This window comes from Pithys albifrons, chromosome Z (assembly GCF_047495875.1).
Source record: "Pithys albifrons albifrons isolate INPA30051 chromosome Z, PitAlb_v1, whole genome shotgun sequence".
Classification (NCBI taxonomy): Eukaryota; Metazoa; Chordata; class Aves; order Passeriformes; family Thamnophilidae; genus Pithys; species Pithys albifrons.
Window position 1 is genome coordinate 81,023,909 of NC_092497.1, and position 19,261 is coordinate 81,043,169.

Consider the following 19,261-nt stretch of genomic DNA (forward strand, 5'->3'; position numbering starts at 1 on the left):
AAAAGAGGTGTTTCCTCATTAGGAAACCTATTTAGCCTACAGAAACTAGAAATAAGTTCAGAAAAAAGGGGAAATTTTTTCTTAATTTTTTTTTTAATTGTCATACTGCTCTGGAATTTCATTGTAATGATGATGCTTCCAGAATAATGGACCTGAAGCAATGCAAGAGTAAGATTGCCAGCAGGGTCTTGCATCTTTCCCTGTGCTTCATCTAAAATTCCCATTGAAACTATGTTTCTGGTTTTCCACAGTACCATGCTATGGCATGATAGAGGACGTTCTTCGCATACACAATCTGCACAGTATGCCACAGAAAAACCCATTCAAGGTCTGTCCAGTGTTGTATGAAAGCAAAGCTTCCAGAATCTGAGGGGACATAAGACTTACTGGCTATCTATAGTGTTCTTCTTATGCTATTTTATTAAAATGGCTATTTTTTCGTTGGGCTTTCCTTACTTAGATCTAGAAGGAAACCTGAACTCTTTCTGCTGCCCCAGTCCTGTGCTCCTGACACATGGCAATGTGGTTAGCATAACTAATGCTATTTTATATGGCAAACTGTCATTCTCTGTGACTGAACTGGTCACTTATCAGGCTCCTTCCACTTCTTCATTGAGTCTTGATGTCCTGAACAGCAGACAGACTTCTGCAGCTCCATATCTTCCTGGTTCCTTGGCACCAGCTCGCCTTCTTACCTCATTACAGCCTTGAAGGTCTCAGGCACTTGGCCAAACAGGTTGGGATGACCCAGCCACAGAACACAGAGGCATAACAGCACATAGAGCACTGTCTATAAAAACAAGCAAGTTATAAACCCTAAGTGGCACTTGACCACAACTGCTGCTAGACAGTAAAACTTGTGATCCCCCAGTGGCCAGGGACACCTCCACTGTTGTGTGCTTCCTCTAAAGACTGAGTATAGATTATTGTTGTTCTATGGATAGTGTAAATATCCAATCTTCAGAAAGTCCAGGTGACTAAGAACCATAAGTTAAGGTATATATAGGCCACGCTCTATTGAGATTGCACACACCAATACAATGTTCAAGCAAATTCCAAGTTTATTCAAAAACACAGGTATATATGACCTCAAGTGACCCCGCCCCAGGTAGAATGGTCTGACTCCAATTGGTTGAGGCTGGAAACGTGTCCTTTTAAGGTGAAAATGAAACCTGTAAGGTGGTCCTTCAGACCCACCTGAATCGGGCTGCAACATCTCCCCCTTTTGTTTCAAAGAACAAAGCAAAAATGCAAACAACAGAATACACATCATGCATATTGCAACTTGAACAGAAAGGCTGAAAATTTTGAAAATTGAGAAAAAACATTTTGAAAGTCTTAAATTTTGCTAATTCAAGACTTAACAGGGTATTTTGTGGGTTACACATCCCTACCTCCCCCTCTCTTTTCAAAATAGACCTTTGGAAGGAGGTACAGTAACCTTTGTAAACTAACACAAATTAATACATGACTAAGACACGTATGTTTGGAATTTACAAACTTACAACTAATGCAAAACAAGAAACTTTTCTCTCACATGTCAGGTTGTGGTCTTTTTTGTGCAGTCGTCACCGCACAGACCACTGTAAACAAACTACAAATGTTATTAAATTTTGTGCAAAGTGTCCAAGAGTGTAGAGTGACTTCACTTAGCAAAGAAGCAAGTTCAGTCCAGCTGAGCTAAGTCTCTTTATGTTCAAGGTCCATTCTCAGAACTTCTGTGTGGCCATCACAGAGGTTTGAGAATGAAGCTTTGATTTTTAGTTACTTTATACACTCTTGGTAAAGCAGCAAACAAGTGTGAATTCACAGAGAAAATTCACAAAGGCTACACATAACCACTTACATTCTGCAGAAAATGTTCAGCAGCTGAGGGGACAGGTGTCCTTACCCCTACAGCCTGCTGGGCAACTTGGCAGTGCAATAAGCTCAAAACTGCACTTTAACTGAAAGTTAACAGAATTTCAAAATACAGGCTAAACAACATGCTCTTGAACTGGACTGTTCTTGTTTGATTGGACAGTTAACAACTAGTCTTAGGCTACCACTGCTTGTGGTTGTGGTTGCCATATGGGGAAGGTAGCTTGACTCCAGTTTCCCTGAGCTATTTGACTGGCTGCGCCCCATGGCCTGCAGCCCCTCTGGTTTTCTGGAGGCCCAGCTCCCCACCCCATGTTTGTTAGAGCATTACCATCCTTTTTATATTTAGAATGACAATCCTGGGCTTTGTGACCAAGTCTGTGACAACGGTTACATTCTCCAGTGAACCTTTGAGTTCTGCTATATTTCGGTTGTGCTGGATAAGATTTTGTTGTTAAACTCCAGGGTCTTTTCCTCCTTTTTTGGGTAGATTGTTTGCTAAGAGCTGTGGCTAGGGCAGAGGCATGTAGCTTTGCTTTTTCCTCCTCTTCTACTCAGAGCAATCTGGCACAGGCTTCAATTAACTGTACCAAAGTAGCTGTGAAAGCTTCTAAAATGGTCTTTTGATTTACCAGAGGCTTCCCTGTTCTAGGAAGGTTAGAAAAAGCAGCTAAGGCAGCATTCTTGGATGTTTCAAATCCCTTTTTTACTACATCATGATTCCCAGCTCCCCCAGCATGTCCCAAGCAGAGGCTTCTTTTTCTTTCGGTGCCGTGCCTTCAAATGGCTGTGCTGTTGCTCTCCATTCTGGGATGCAGCCGGTGGGTGTGGCTGTCGGTGATGGAGGCTGCAGGTACCAGGTGCCGGCGCAGAGGAAGTCCTGACCGGCGCGGGGGGTTCCAGTGCTGGTGTTGGGAGCTGCTGGCAGCGCGCGGCTATCGGGGAGGGAGTCCCTGCCAGGGCTGCAGAGCTTGTGTCCTGCGCGACCGGCGCTGTGGGAACTTGTTCCCGGGACGGCTGCGCTGTGGATGGCAAGCAGTGAATGGAACGCCTGGGGGAACTCCATTGGCTCTGCTCCACTGGGGAGGAGTCTCTCCTCTCTCCATGACGCAGTCGATGGGCGTATCCATCCACGCAGGAGGTGGTGGGGGTGGCGCGGGAACTGATCCGCCCCTGGGGCGGGCGAATTCCTCCCGTACCCCGGCCTTTGCGGGGTAGTTTTTCAAATTTATCAAGCAATAATTTCGTTTTAGTCGAATTGGAATTTCCCTTGTTTCTTTAACTCACCAGTTTGAAGGTCGTGGTTCCTTCAGTCCACGTTCTTCCAGCAGCTCTGAAGGCCACTACAACAAACTCCCGAGTTTACGGGAGACAGAAGCTCTCGGAGGCTTCTCCACAAAGCACCCAAAAAAACTGGGGCACAGCAGCTCTCGGGGGCTACGACTTAAGGTTCTAGGCAGGTCTGCAGGTGGCTTCCATGTCCTCAAATCACATCGGTTTCACCAATTGTTGCCGACCACACTCTATTTAGAGATCGCACACACCAATGTGATGTTCAAGCAAATCCCAAGTTTATTCAAAAACACAGGTATATATGACCTCAAGTGACCCCGCCCCAGGTAGAATGGTCTGACTCCAATTGGTTGAGGCTGGAAACGTGTCCTTTTAAGGTGAAAATGAAACTTGTAAGGTGGTCCTTCAGACTCACCAAAATCAGGTGCTGCAACAGCATACTATAAAATTCAGTGTTATGCTGCTTCCAAAACTGTACTACACTGATACCACTTCAAAAAAATCCTGTGCTAGTGTGCTCATAAAATTCTATCTAAAAAATCAAATCTTTAATTGTAACTACAACTTAGTGCCATTATTCTGCTGAGGACCTTCAAAATAATCACTTTGTCCCCAGAGCTGCAGCTGATAAGTAGAACCATAGAATCATAAAACAGTGACAAACAAGGTTTAATAGTCACATCTCAGTCTGGTAGCTATCAGGCATATTCATATGGAAAATTGTCCTGCTGTACTAGTGCAGCCTTTTGGGTCAGACTATGCCCTGCCTTATGCAGCACAAAACCACAGGAACTGGCAAGAGTACAGATAGAATAGTAACTTCATAGAAGCACAGACCAACTTATGTTGAACAGAACCTTCAGCCGTCTCTGGACCACTGCCTTGCTGAAAGCTGGGCCAGTATAAATCTGCATATTCAGAGCTCTCTCCATTTGAGGTCTGAATTTCCAGCAATGGAGAACTCATGACCTCTCTCGGTCTCTGTACCACTACCCAACTTTTCCTCAGCATGCAGGAGGTCTGATTACTACTCAAAGGTTGTGTGTTACACTGGAACTCAGAGAAGAGAAGTCAAAATTCTGAGATAATTTCACATTATATCAAAAAAGAAAGGAAAAGTGCTTGCACCAAAGTGACAGAACTCCCATTAATCCAGCTGAGTTTCAGGCTAATTCAAGGTTCTAAACAGATTCTGCAGCCCATGGAGAGCTTTGTGCTACTGCAGCCACATCACTGCCAGAATTCATCATTGTCTGAAGGATAGCTGGGATTAAAGGACACTAAACATTTTGGACTTGTTTCCATGTAGGATAACTGTAAAGTTAAATATGGCAGCACCGCTTCAGTGTTTCTTAATATAGAAGGTTCTTTGCTCTGTATGTCACTTGCTACTTTTTCTTCTTTATTTTAATTTGAAATGCACTGTATGTACTGCACACTTATTACACATGGAAACTAAAAGCATGAGAGGAAACAAATGTCTTATAAATTCCAAAGTAGATGCCACTTAACTTCATTATTTAATTAAATTAATATGATTAGGAGTGTGTTCACTTAGCACGAATGAACGACTTTTATGCGATATTACGCACCAATAATATGCATGATAAGAATATCTTTATTACTAATTTCCTCTGTTGGAACAAATTGTAAATTATTTCTACTTTAACAGATGCAGAGCCAAACAGAGACAGATGTTCTATTCAAATAATATAATTTCAGGATTTGTTATTTCACAGAAAAAATTCACTGTTGCTACTACCCTTCCATCCTTATGATTAGTAAAAAATATGCCAGAGAACAAGCAAGTAAACAGAACTCATAAATGCAGTCAAAGCTCTGAAAAAATGAAGTCTGATTCCTTCAAACAGCCATGTGAAAATGTCACAGAGTTTTCACTCTGGAGTGCTGCAGCTTCAGATGTACCCTGCATGAGCAGACTAGGTTAGAAAAGCAGCCTGTGCACGTACAAGAGTTTTGTGGTCCTTGCAGACTTAGATTGGAAGAACCTCTGAGATTAGGTACACAATGCAATTATTAATTTTCTTTCTATGCTATGCCCGTCTGGCAGATTATTCTGTTTTCCTTCATAGGTATTATGCAGTTTTGATTTTTCCTGGGCTTATCCAATATGCTCACAGTACTTATCCTCTCTCACAGCTGAGATTTGATGGTAGGTATGCTAAGAGAAATTTGAAATACTAGAGAAACTGCCCTGCATCAGCATCCTTTTGCTCATCTGTCACCCTAGGCTGCCTGTCAATGCAGCAGAGAAAACATGATTCCTCATTAAGCTGTAAGAGACAGTATTAGGCTGAGCTCGGACTTCTTCTGGAGTGTTTCTGCCCCTCCCATGCTGGAGTCGAGATCTTGGTGGAAAGACTGGCAGAACAGGAATTAGAGAGCTGCAAGACTTCTGGGTAATGAGATCTTCAAGTATTAAATAAATTCATCTTGCTTCAGGGTGAAAGCTTGCTCTTGTACAATGGGTCTAGAAGATGCCATTCCTGAAACAGCAACTGTTATGAGTCTTGCAACCACCAAGAGACCCAGTCAAGTAATAGGACCCTTCTCAGGCTCAGTCTGAGAAGTTGCTCTGAAAAAAACCTTGTTATTGCACAGGATAAATACCCTGAGCAGAGATGGGAGAACAGCAGTAAAGATGTAAAAAGGAGAAATGTCTCCACTTGCTCAGGACAGTAAAGAGAGCATGCAGTCTTCCTTTCCACACAATTGATGACAATGGGGCAGGGAGGAATTATAATTGAATCATGTGTTCATAGTGGAGGAGGTCTTTTCTCAGGAGCTCACTAAAATATACAGACATACTTCTCAGAGCAAGCTGCTTGATGGTGACCAAGCTTACAGAATTCCTTTGCACTCAAAAGAGAGAACAAGGCTTGTTATAGAGAATGTGCAGCCAAGAGCAAGGTTAAAAAAAGTCCATAAAATCAGATAAAAACCTTATATGAAAACTCAATCTATCTTTATTCCATGAAGATAGTTACCTCATTAAGATAACTGACTCCATTTTGCCCTCATAATTCATGACTGGAGTGGGTGTGTAAAGTACACTACAGGTATGTCTCTGACTTTGGGCTTCAGTAATGCCAGTAGGGAACTATCTAGGCCTTTGCCAAAATGCAAAAGGGCAATACACAGAGGACTAGTTATGATAAGAAGATAAAGGGCTCCTCTGCTCTCCCCTCTACTACTCTAAATATAAAAAGAAGAGATGATTAAAAGCAACAGTGCATAACATGACTAGCTCCTGACATCTTCACACCACCCTCTAAACACTGTGTAACATTGTCTTTCCCATCTTCAAAAAATGGTTACATCTCAATTCTAGTTTCAGGCCACCCTTCTGTGCAAAGAGCATACTAGAACCACTGCTGTTTGTGTGTTGTGGTTTAATCCCAGCCAGCAGCACCAGGCAGACACTCCTCACTTTCTCCTGGTGATACTGGGGGGAGAATCACAAGGGTAAAAGTGAGAAAACTCATGGTTTGAGATAAAGACAGTTTAATATGTAAAGCAAAAGATGTGCACATAAACAAAGCAAAGCAAAGCAAGAAATTTATTCACCACTTCACATGGGGAGACAGGTGTTCAGACACTCCGGAAAAGTAGGGCTCCATCATGAGTAATGGTGACTTAGGAAAACAAATGCCATTGCTCCAAACATGTCCCACTTCCTTCTTCTGGTGCCTAAAATTGGCTCTTAAAAGAAAATCCCTAAGATTCAATTTGTGAGTTTTAGCAGGTAGCATTTGTTTTATTACATCATCAAGTGCACGAGAACCTAATTTCTTCAAAAGCGTGCATACAGAGTTACAAAAGTCTCTTGCTTTTAATTATCTAATTAACAATTCAAAGCATTACCTAATACTGTTACACCCATATCCAAAACTGTCTGTCCTATAGGACCTCCATAAGGCATGCTCTTGAACTGAGGGGAGGTCTTGATGACCCCTTATCTTCCTCATCATCTCTGTCCTGCCTGGAATAATTTCAAGGTTTCTGGCCCTTCAGAATAGGTTTGACTAGAGGTATATCAAACAATGTGCCTATTATGTTCTTCTGGGTGCGTTCTATACAAACTAGATGTTCTTGCTAAAATCTTTATCCATGGAAATCCTTGTTGAGGAACATTAAACAATATTTCAAGAATCTAATTCAAAGATACTTAGCTAAAGTGCTACTCAAAGTGCTAAAAGAGTTACACTAAATTCTATATACCCTGGATTTTAAGGCATCACTTCCCACAGTTTTATATGCTGAGCATGACACCATATGGTATGGACACTGATGCCGAAAGGGTTTTTTTTAACTTTTCAATTTTCATATTTTGTAGATTTTAGAGACACAGTAGATGTAATGCTGTAGATTTTAGTGAATTAATATTTAGCAGCTTGTAGCACAAAGTCCTTCTATCTCTACCCCTGCTCCAGAACAGGCAGCTGAGATCTGCCAGCTATTTAGCCTCTCCCTCAAGGTACCAGATTAGAGCATATCAGAAGAGAACATAAACATGGAGCAGTGTAACCCGAAGCCCTGGAGAGCATCCAAGAGACCTTTGTGTGCTGAAGAAGAGGAGGTGGATGAAGACAGAGGGTCCCAACGACCCCAGCCCCAATTCAACAGGGGTGGGAACTGGGAGGGTACAGAGGTGGAACTGGACATGTGGACAGTAGTGATTGGATAGGTTATATTATAAAAGCTATAGAACTTAGAGCTTGCTTGCATGCGCGTCGATGTGTTCCTGGATGAGCGGGGTTGCTCATTAAAGTGCCTGCCCATTATCTTATCTCCTACAAAACTTGGCTCGGAGTCTTTTTTACAGACTTCTACGGCAACAACACCATTTGGTCCACTGGGTTCAGCTGTTCTGGCTGTGTCCCTTCCCAAGTTCTTGTGCACCCTCAGTCTACTCACTGATGGGGTGCTGTGAGAATCATAGAATTATAGAATCATAGAATCGATTGGGTTGGAAAAGATCTCTGAGACCATCAAGTACAACCCTTGGTCCAACTCCAGTCCATTTACTAGACCATGGCACTCAGTGCCATGTCCAATCTCAGTTTAAAAACCTCCAGGGGCAGTGAATCCACCACCTCTCTGGGCAGCCCATTCCAATGCCTGATTACTCTCTCTGCAAAGAATTTTTTTCTGATCTCCAACTTAAATTTCCCCTGGCAGAGCTTGAGCCCCCCCTTGTCCTATTCTGAGTGCCTGGGAGAAGAGACTAAGCCCCACCTGGCCAGAACTTCCCTTCAGAAGACAAGGCCCTGTCTCTGTGCAAGCACTGTTCAGCAGTAATGAAAACATTCCTGTATTAACAGTGCTGTTTCCAGTAGAAATCCAAATCATAGGCCCATAATAGCTATGGTGAAGACATTAACTGTACCCCAATCAAAACGAGCACATCGTCTTGCAAACATGATGGCTCCCAATGAAACTGGGATGGTCTTGTTTGGACTTTTGACCTGTAGGAAAGCAGGTCCCCTGCTCACTCATCTGTCTGCTTTCATGGGCTTGATAAAGTGTCTTGGTTTGAGGGGAAAAACCTCAAAATGTTTACCCACAAGCGGGGAGGGGAGTTTCCTCCACAATAATCACGCCACTCTTTATAAAATTTAAGGACAAAAGGAATTTAATAGAAGGAGGATAACTGTTCTTAACTGCTATATATAAACAGACTAGTGCAAACCACTTCCCCAACAGCACAAGAGAAAGGAAAAAAAAACAACAACAAAACCCAGCAGGTTTTCCTCCAGGAGGAAAGTTATACTTAAGCAGTGTCAGTGTCACAGCCCGGCTGGCTGCGGAGTGAGTTCCCAGTAGTTCCCAGTCCCTCTCCAGCGAGACAGACGAGTGGTGAGCTCTCAGATGAACTCTGTGTCTCTTGTCCCAGATGAAGGAGAAAGAAAGCTGAAAGTGGGGAACCACCACGTGTCCTGCAAAAGCAGCTGCAAACCTCTCTCTCTCCCGGGTCACTGCCCCAGCCGGGGCGGGCAGGTGTGACGGTGCAGGCGGTGGTGAGGCTGGAACAGAGGCCGGGATCCCAGATGCAGGAACCGGGAGAAACAGCCACGGCAAGGAGAAAAAAGCAGCAGCTCAACCAGAAGCCCCAGCAGTGCCAGCAGAGCCCCTTCCCTCCTCGGCAGCCACTGCTCCCGCATTCCGCCGAGCTAAGAATGGAAAGATGTCCCCCAAAACAAAAGAGACAAACCTGCCCCCATCCAAGTGATCAGCAGTAACTACTTCTTTTGTTAACTGCTGGTATGGGCAGTTAGTGGCAGGGGAGAGAATATACATAATAATCCCAAACTACAACATAAAGCAACAGAGAAATGGTCCTCTGCATGAAAGTACAGATCTGGAAAACACTATCACAGGTTGGAATGGTTTGCATTCAAAGAATGAAAAAGGTGATCTCAAAATTAAAAGAACAACCAACCTTTCCTTGCTTGTGTTGATGGGCCTGAATTTTGATTGGTGGAAGACCCTCAAAAATGCAATTGTGAGGATTTCTCCCACTCTTTATTTGAAGCAGAATTTCCTGTGTAGAGTAGACAGAACAAAATCTCCTGTCACAGATCAGAATGAACAATTGAATGCACAATTAAACACCACAGTTACAGCTATCACATGAGTAGATCTTTTGCTTGATTAACTTCTTTTATTGTGACAGAGGCCATAGATGGGCCTGAAGACATTAGCCTGCAGGTATTCCTACCTCCATTTGAACATCTATTTGATGCCACCAGCCTTCTCCAAGACCAAACCAAATCAGCACTGGGAAGAAGACTAAAAATACAGGTGAGGCTATCACAGCTGGGCAGAGAGAACTTGTGAAAACCTGCTGTATGTCTGCCTTTGGGCAGACAGAAAAAGTAAAAAGTGTGATACTAACTAGTTGCAACTGTGGTGGCCCAGACGACAAAGCTTCCTGGTGATGCACAAGCTGAGCAGCAATTCACACACGCATCCTCTCTGCATTTGCAGGCCTGCCTAGGAACACATATGGGAAAGGTACCTACCAAGATAACATGCAATATGCTGTTTGCTCAGCATCATCCCTAGCCATCAGCTGGGCTCAGTGTCTTTTAGGGGCCAGCTGGGCGACTCCTTCCACATGGAGCGGAAGTGGGACAAGGAGGTAGTGGCAGCAGAGAAGTCAGAGCTCAAAATTTGCAGGCGGTGGCTGAGACCACCGCTCTCTGGCTGCAGGTATCCAGGCCCCTCCAGACGACAGGCTAGAGAGCAGACGAAGGCTTCGAGGAAGGGAAAGGAAAGGCAGCTCCTGGCTTCTCACGGGGCGACTCCGCTTTCCGGCGCGTTGGGGGGAGCGTACAGAAGGCCCGAACGGGTCCATCCCGTCCCGTCCCCGCCCCCGAGCCGTCCCCGCCCCCGACCCGCGGCACCTGGCGCGCCCCGCCCGGCGCGGCGGTGGGCGGACCCGCATGCAGATGCGTCCCCCGCCCTCGGCGGTGCGTGCTGAGGTCAGGCTGTGCTGCGCTGCCAGCGCGGAGCGGCGTGGCGGAGGTCGCGGCGGACCCGGAGCCGCGGAACGACGGCCAGCACCCGGCTCGGGCCGGGAGCGGCTCCGTGCCCCTGGGAAGCCGAGGGAGTCAGTGCGGCCCCCGCAGCCGCTGGCAGCGGGACAGCGCCGGGTGCGCGGAGCGGGGCGCCCGGCCCGCCCCGCCGCCCTGCTGCTCCTCCATGCGGGCGGCGAGCAGTGCCGGGGCGCGGGGCGCCGGGGGCAGCGCGCAGCGGCGCTGAGGCCGCGACCGGGGGAGACGATGGCCAAATGGCTGAACAAGTACTTCAGCCTGGGCAATAGCAAGACCAAGAGCCCGCCGCAGCCCCCGCGGCCCGACTACCGGGAGAAGCGCAACGGTGCCGGCGGCGCGCCCCGCCCCGAGGGGCCGCCGCACCTCCACCTCCACCACCACACCTCGCCCGGCTTTGCGCGCCACCGCCTGCGCGACGATACCAGCGACCTACTCCGCGCATACCGCGCACAGAAGGACCGCGACTTCGAGGATCCCTACAGCGGGCCTGGCTCGTCCCTGCGCAAGCTGCGCGCCATGTGCCGCCCGGACTACTCGGCGCCCGAGGACCTCGGCGAGGCGGCCCTCAAGGCTTCCTCCTCCTCCTCCTCCTCGTCGTGCTGCGCCACGCCTCCCGCCACCGGCTCCCCGCATCTCTTCCGCAGCCACAGCGAGCGCCGCCCGGCGACACCGCCCGACGTGAAGTACATCTCCCCCAAGCACCGGCTCATCAAGGTGGAGAGCGGCGCAGGCGACGGCGCGGGCAAGAAGCTCCACAAGGGCTCCAAGCAGCCGGCGACTGCTGCCCCGTCTGCCGTGAAGGATAAAGTAAGTGTTGTGCTCCTGTTTCCGTCCCGGTGGAATAGGGAGTAGGGCTGGGGCTGTGTAAGCCCCTGGAAGAAATTTTAGCGAGGAGACTATCTCCTGTCTGCATCTGGAATCGCCGGTGTTCTCAGTCATCCGTCACTGAATGGTCTGGCCCTTTTTAATATCTCAGGGCAGGTAGGGCATGTGAGAGACTGGCACGTGAGGTGATGGTGCCCTGTCTGCTTGGCTTTCCATGGGACAGGTTCACAGGTGTGCCTAGCCCTGCTTTGGGGCACAGTGCACCGCAACATTATGGTTGGTACCAAGTTTCTTGGGTTGGTGTGGTTGTGTAGAACAGGATGTGAATCTTTAGGGGGATACTTGGGGAGCACTAGAGCCCCTTGCAAAGCCTCGTGCTTGTGATCCAAAGTTGTGGCATCCGCGCCATTGTATGTAGGATGGAGCAGTCATATATAAAATAGATATGAGAAAAAAAGAAATTCATGCCTTTCTCAGTCGTGCTGCCTTTTTTTAAGGAGGCAATTTGTCAATTGCTTAGTAATAACTTTCTTGCCTCCTAGTTCGGTGCCAAGGGTGAGGTCTAAGTTCTGTGTTTTAACAGCATCAGAACTCGCATAACTGTCCTTCCAACTTGCAAGTAGCTGAAGCAGACTCTATAGCTCTTTGCTCACTTGCAAATGTCCTACCTTTTACTCATAATTCTCTACAAATTTTAACAAAATACTGTAGACACAGCACTGTAAAGTGCTGGACTCATAAACTCAGGTTACAGAGGGAAGTAGCATTAGTAGGCACAGTACATTCCCCCCCACCTCTGTTGGTCTTGTGAGTATAGTTTAGGTTTTCTCCTATACTGGAAATAAATATTTCTCTATTTTGTTAGTTGGCATTTTCAACTTCAGTATAATGATCACATCGCAGGAGTTGCAAGTATGTGCTGAATGTTATCAGTCTAAGTGATCTGTATGTACATGTTTAAATATGTAACATGATTGCATTGCCACACTTCCATGACGACTTGAGAAATTTTATCTGTCCAGGTGGCATTCCAAAGAAACCAGCTTGTGACAGTGATGATGCAAGATGAAAACTCTAGAACTTATTACATTGTCTTTTTTTTAGGTGTAATTCGTGCCTGGAAGCAAGTTACTTTGTGGAAGCAGGTGGTTAAAAGTTAGCATCTCACTATGTTACAGTATATGTAATGATCTAGTCAGTCTTTAGATTTCTTATATTGATACTGGGTATCTGCTCTTAGGGAAACACTCACGGAAACAGGGGAAACAGCTGCTTGGGGCAAAATGTTTATTTCTTCTTTTTACTACCCCCCTCCCCCCTCCCGCAGCCCCTGCCCAATCATCTTTCAATTTTAGATCTTACTGAAGCAAATTCCAAAGTAGAAATTACATATTTGTTGCTAGGTAACTAGCTACCTTGTATGATCATAAATCTGTGAACAGCTCTGTCTCTGTTGAGACAGAAAACTATATGTGACAATCAGGAAATCTTACCATGTCTGAGAAATGAAATTGTCCCTGTGCCTCAAAAAGTTAGATGTGCCTGCCCACAACAGTGTTTCGATGCAAGAAGCAAGATAGCTTGCCTTTTGTTCCATTATGTTCTTTATTTCAGCAAGGAATGTGAAATCTCTCTTATTTTGCAGTCCTGAAATGTTAATCTGACAGGTGAACTTGGCAAGCAAGGATCACAGCAGGCAGGCAGAGGACTGCTTCTCTTCTACACCTGTAATTCACTGAGGAAGAAAAATGAGGATTTTAGTTAAGTGTCCTTTTTTTGATAGCAAATAAAGCAAGTGAAAATAAACTTGTGTAAGAAGGATATAGTAGAGGGGACAGTAAAGAGGCAATTTTCCCCCGCCCCATCCAAATTTGAGGTCCAATATTCAAAAGAATGCATAGAAATGATAGAGACATTTAGGGGAAAAAAAATCTGTAGCATAAACTATTAAAGAACTTGGGAATATAAAAAAGATCCAGGGGCCGTATAGGTCTGTCTTCATAGAAGTATGTTACTGTTTAATGATCTAATACTGTCTGCTTGAGTTCCATTCCACCATCTGTTGGGGTTTTTTTTTCTGTTTTACTTTACAAGGATAGGGTGCTGTTTTCCTCTATGTATTACTGGAGAAATGAGAAGTATGATTTTCAACAAACTCAGTAAGCAATTTTTAAACTTTTGTGATTTCATGAGTAAAGAGTAGGCTGAAAAGCTCAGTTGTGTGTCTTGAAAGAGTTACTGCAGTGGGAAGGAGATTGAGAAAGCTGCTTGTTTGGTGTGTTTACTTACACAGGGTAAATGGCAAAGTATGCATAGCAACAGATTAGTTATTTGAAATTCCCAGGGAAAAAAAAAAATTATAGGCTAGCTGATTCAGGTGATAAAAGAGATGGAGTTTTAAAGCAGTGGCAGACATGATTGTACTTTGCAAGATTCCAGACAAAAGCTATGAAAGTAATGATGTACATGTAATTTTTCTGGGTTTCAGGACGTTTGATATGTAGAGGTAGAAATACCAACTTATGTTGAAGCAGACAAACCCAAATTGCCATACACCTTATAATAGTGAGGTGACTAACCTCTGCGACAAATGCCTGGAGGAGAGTCTTCATTTCCAGATGTCTTTAAATTCAAATTGGTGTGTGAATTTTTGTTGTTGTTGCTGTTATTTAGGTAATACAGTCAGGTGGGTTGGGGAACTTTAATAGTGATGCTTACCTTCAGACAAGAGGGAGCAGGCTGTGTTATTAGTCATGGCTGAATTAGCTCAGTACCTCCAGTATGGTGGACAAGAAATTACTGGCTTCTGTCTTTATTGCTGACTTGGGAGATACTAACTTCTTAATTCCTCTGTGGCAAGCAAATGAGTTTAGGCAAGCTGAAACAACATGTGGCTGTATTGCAGACCAACCTAGCAGCTATGGTATTTGTGCAGGAGTAAATGCGAGACCTGGTTTAAGATGAACTCAATAGGCAAAACACTTCATGAACCAGAGACTGAAAACAACGAGTTGAAATCTTCCTGAATGACTGTCCTCTATCTGGGCATGGTGGTGTGTGTAGATCCATGAAAGCAGCAATAGCTGAGTGGATAGTGTCTTTGTAAAAGGGTGCTTAATTTATTTTCTCACCTGTTGCTTATTTGAACCAAAACATTTCTCTGCCTGATTTTGCAGCTGAAGAACCTGGGACAGTATTCAAAGACAAAGTGTATCATACTTCATTGCAGGAAGTTCTTAAGATTGAAAAGGTGGGATTGTAGTATCCTTGTCCTTTAAAAGATAATTATTTCATAATGAGCAGCATATTACACTCTCTTTGTGCAGCAGAGGCAGAACTGTGCAACAGTTTGGCATATTGAATGCAGAAGACACTGCAAGTTGCAAGATCCTTTTCCATGGATGTTAAAGCAATTTTTAACACTAAGCTCTTATCTCCATTACATAGGTTTATCAGCACAGTTATGATGTCTGGTTGCTTGAGGAGTGCCTCAAAAAAGGGACTCTGAACAAAGAAATCTCTGGGCAATTACAGTCTTACAATCCAAACTCCCCATCCCTCATGTGACAGTCTGGACAAATAGCAATATTGAGGTCTGGGGTCTTCTTACTCTTGGTTTGCTATTTTGTTACCAAGTGGTTGCTGTGTGGTCATCTTCACACCCTCTCAGGTTGGTTTTGGTGGGAGTTTCCTTTGATTCTGTAGTCCATGTTGTAATACGATTATTACAGTCCATAAATGTTATTTGTTAGCTGTTTACTCTGTTAATTTTTAAGTAATATTTAAGGTGCTAGCTTTGTCTGTTATTATTAATGTTCTAATTGTTAACTCCAGGTTGTACTGTAATCTCTTTGACTTATGCAACACAGCCATATAGTTCTGATAAAGTTCAATTTATAGCCTAAAAATTTTAACTACTTATTTCAATCAAGCACGTAACTACTTCCAAATAGTACAAAATTTTCAACTACAGGACAGGATGTATCCAATGCTATAGAAAATGATTTGGTTCGGTATAGTCAGAGTGGATCTAGTATAAAATTATGTAAATGTTGTGTGGCATCAGCAATCAAGGAAGCAGCTGTTCATGGCAACATAGATGCTGACTTGATGTACAAAGTTCTGAAAACTGTGTGTGTGAATTCTACCCTTGTATAAGGAAAAAAATCCCTTTGTTTCCATGGGAACTGACTCAGAAGTGTGTGGTGCAGGGATCTGTGTGCTAGATAAGCATGATTGCTAAAGCTGTTTGCCTTGAAACCTTCTCCTTGCAATAGTAAGAAACAAGTATGTTTCTAACATTGTGCTAGACTATGGAAAAACTTTTTGAACTTCTAACTTCTTGTGTAAAACTAATTAGATTTCATGGAACATGATTAATATCTGTAAATTCAAGTATTTTAGTAAAGGTTGAGAAGACATTTGTCTTATTTTTCTGTATATGGATGGTTTATGTTTTATTTGATCATTCAAGTGAGAACAAGTCAAGTGCATCTAACAGAATCTTGCAGCTGGTATTTTGAGGTGAGAAAACTGAGAAAACATTTGAAATATGTCTAAACAGTGTTGGGGTTATTTATATCAAAGAATCTTGTTTCTAGAGATCCTAAACTACAAATGAACCTCCATGTCTTACTCCCAGGTTTAATGCATTGCAGCAGAGTGTTAAACTGCCTCTCCTTGCAGTTGATTCTACTCTGAAAAAGTCTTCCTTTGTGTATGTGGTTCCCTTGGGCACATGGCTCTGCTTTTGAGTCAAAGAGGAAAAGAAATACTGGCCTTTCGTGAGAAGCAAGGCTAGATGTAAAGGCAGCAAACTATTTTTCCATGTATTTCATGATGTTATAAAGCAGCTAAAAATGCATTTTTTCACATGTAAGTCTCACAATTAGGAGACTATCACAGTCTTGTGATCAGGAAGATACTCAGACATTGCCTGAAACTCCACAGACTCAGGTACTTCAGGGCTTCTTGAAATGATGTGTTAAGCTGTTCAGTTACAAATATTCCTGGCATCTGCAGTGTATGCACAGCTTGGAACACTCAGCTTTGGATACCATTCAAATTATCAGACACAAACATCCAAGCAGAGAAAGACTACGAGGAAGGAGTACGAAGCAGTTGGAAAACATGTGAAGGTTTAAGGAGGGAATGGTAGTCTTCTGAAAGAGTGTAATGTTTATATCTTTGCAGTAAGCATATCGACTCCATTGAAAAATGCACTTCACCTACTGGATTCAAACAAGGAGACTGACTTGTCTGTTCTGAATTAATATGTACTTATTGAACTGCTTACTGAGGCAATGTAACTGAACATCTTCCATCTTATTCTGAAAAAAAAAGCTAATTTTGCAATACAAATGATTGCAAGGGAACTGGACAAGATGGTGGACTTTTGTCCTGGTTCTGCCCCTTTCCAAGCAGCCTGTGTATCTAATCTCTGAATCATGACCACTTGGCCTCCAGTGAGCAAGAACATCATTGCATCATTCTTTTATCTGTTCCCTCACTTGCTTCTCAGGAGAGCAAGCAAGACAAACATGCTTCTGTACTGGGCATCTTCCCAAATCTGAGGGATTCACACTGCTTTCAGGAACACTAGGTCTGAGTTGTCATATGCTAAGTTTCTGGGCTCATTGCATGTTACAAAGTGCTGGACGTACCCCCAGCATGTGCTGTTGCATGCAGCTGCTCCTCCTCAGGTACATGAGTGCACTTCTTGATGAACTTCATGAGGTTCATCTTGGTCTGTTTCTCCAGACTGCAGAGATCCCTCCGGTCACTTGTATCTCAGCCATTCGTTCCAGTATAGTGTCATCAGCAAACTGGCTTGAAGGGACACCCTTCCTTCATCACCCATATCATTAAAGAAGATGTTAAACAGGACTAAACCTGGCACTGACCCACGGAATACGCCATTTCACTGGACTTTGTGCTACGGGTCACCACCATGTGTATCTCACTATGTACCTCATCATTAAACCAGGGTTCAATGCACCTCAGTGCTCAGCCAGCCTTTCCATCAACAGTGTGTACATGAGCATTTCATGAGAGATGAATGTCAAAGGCCTTTACTGAACTCCAGGGAGCTGGGAGCCTCTGCTTCCTTCCCCCTTATCTACCAGTTGTTGGGACTTTCTGACCACAATTTTCAGTTCTAGCTGAAAATCTAACAGAACCATTGATAGCTGCAGAGGACTGCAAGTGCTTCAGATGTCTTCTGCGGAAGGGACTAAAGTCCATTTAAAGTTAATTTGTTGTTAATATTTGACTCTAAAAAGTAGCTACACTGTCTTTGGTCCAGATGAAGAGAAACCTGCCGATCTTCTTTGTTTCCATTGCTGAATTCCATACATTGGTGTCAAACAGTAATGCGTGAGCTCTTGTGTTCTTTCCATGTGGTTTTGTAAAAATACTAGATATTGGATTACCAGTAGCTGTATTCCTAGAAGATTTAAAAGCATTTTACAGGCTTTACACGTGAGCAATAGTGACCATGGGGGGTTTTTACAACATGATATTTCTTTATGATTGTGGACTAAAGGCTGCTGAAGGGAACTACAGGAGGGCTGTCTGTGAATAGACTGCCCCCCTAGAATTCAGATCTCTACTCTTCTGAGATATTTAAAGATCTACTTTAATCTTGCAAGGTTTAAAACAAAATGAAAAAAAACCATAAACCCCAAAGGAACAAAAGATTGCCTTGAATTGTTGAAAAAAGTTACAAATGTTCCAAATCTAGTTTTAAAGATCCATGTGTGAGACTGAGGTATGAACAGCCTACAGCTATGCTCCATATTCTGAAGGTAGATTGTTAGATCATAGCTCAGGAGAGTTGGAATGAGGAGGAAGTTTCTTATGGAAGGTGTTACTTCCAACGTATTTTCTCCAGTTGAAGGTTTAAGGTAGTCTCTTTCTGTAAAGAAAATGCTACTTTTCTGATACAACCTTTCTTTTGTAGTTTCAAATAATATTTTTCCAGAGGACAGATTTTTGGCCCATCTTAGAATAGAGTATTTTCAGTTGGATAGGACTTAAAATAATCATGTAGTCCAACTACCTGACCAATAGTGAATGCACACTATTAAGGGCATTGTCCAAATGCCTCTTGGGTATTGACAGACATGGGGTATCAATCACCTCTTTAGGAAGCCTCTTCTAGTGTTTAGTCACCCTCTCTGCCAAGAAACGTTTATAAATGTCAGCTCTGAACTGTCCCTGGTGCAGCTTTGAACCATTCCCATGCATCTTGTGACTGGATCCCAGGGAGAAGAGTTCAGCGCTTCCCTCTCTCCTTCTAAGAAAGCTGCAGAGAACAATGATGTTCCCCCTCAGCCTCCTTTTCTTCAAGGTCCTTAACTACTCCTCGCAGGACATGCCTTCCAGCCCTTTCGCCAGCTTTGTTGCTCTCTTTCTAACTGCTGGACTGATGTGGCAGAAGTGATGCTGGATTGTGGAATACAGGGAAAACATATCAGTTCCGTGGGGAATTTCAGTTGAATTCCTGAGCTGTGATGCTAGAATCCTGACTCAATGGGCAGTGAGGTGTATTAGGATTGGTTTTCCCTTTTCCATTGTGGACTCTCTCCTGGCCAACAATGTCTTGTCTGCTCCAGAGAACAGACTGGGGACTAGAGACTTCTGAGTTATTTTCCACCCAGAGTAATGCATCTTGGTGAATTCTGAGCTGTGAATGGGAAGAC

General features: G+C 44.0%; 1 protein-coding gene and 1 long non-coding RNA gene across 3 annotated transcripts in view; one reads left to right on the top strand and one right to left on the bottom strand.

Moving 5' to 3' along the window:
• Window positions 1-8,797: 8,797 nt before the first annotated feature.
• Window positions 8,798-11,335, bottom strand: LOC139684380 (uncharacterized). The gene is made up of 4 exons (XR_011699911.1): window positions 10,073-11,335; window positions 9,896-9,966; window positions 9,617-9,718; window positions 8,798-9,200 (listed from the first exon to the last, which is right to left on the bottom strand). It is a non-coding gene; the product is annotated as an uncharacterized lncRNA (long non-coding RNA).
• SHB (SH2 domain containing adaptor protein B) overlaps window positions 10,624-19,261 on the top strand; it is a 74,797-nt gene continuing 66,159 nt past the window's right edge. The window contains exon 1 of one of the 2 annotated variants that reach the window (XM_071580268.1): window positions 10,624-11,540. In XM_071580268.1, coding sequence (XP_071436369.1) covers window positions 10,629-11,540 — 912 coding nt within the window. In that variant the 5' untranslated portion in view covers window positions 10,624-10,628. The remainder of the gene's footprint in view (window positions 11,541-19,261) is intronic. The other variant, XM_071580267.1, reaches the window with a different exon arrangement.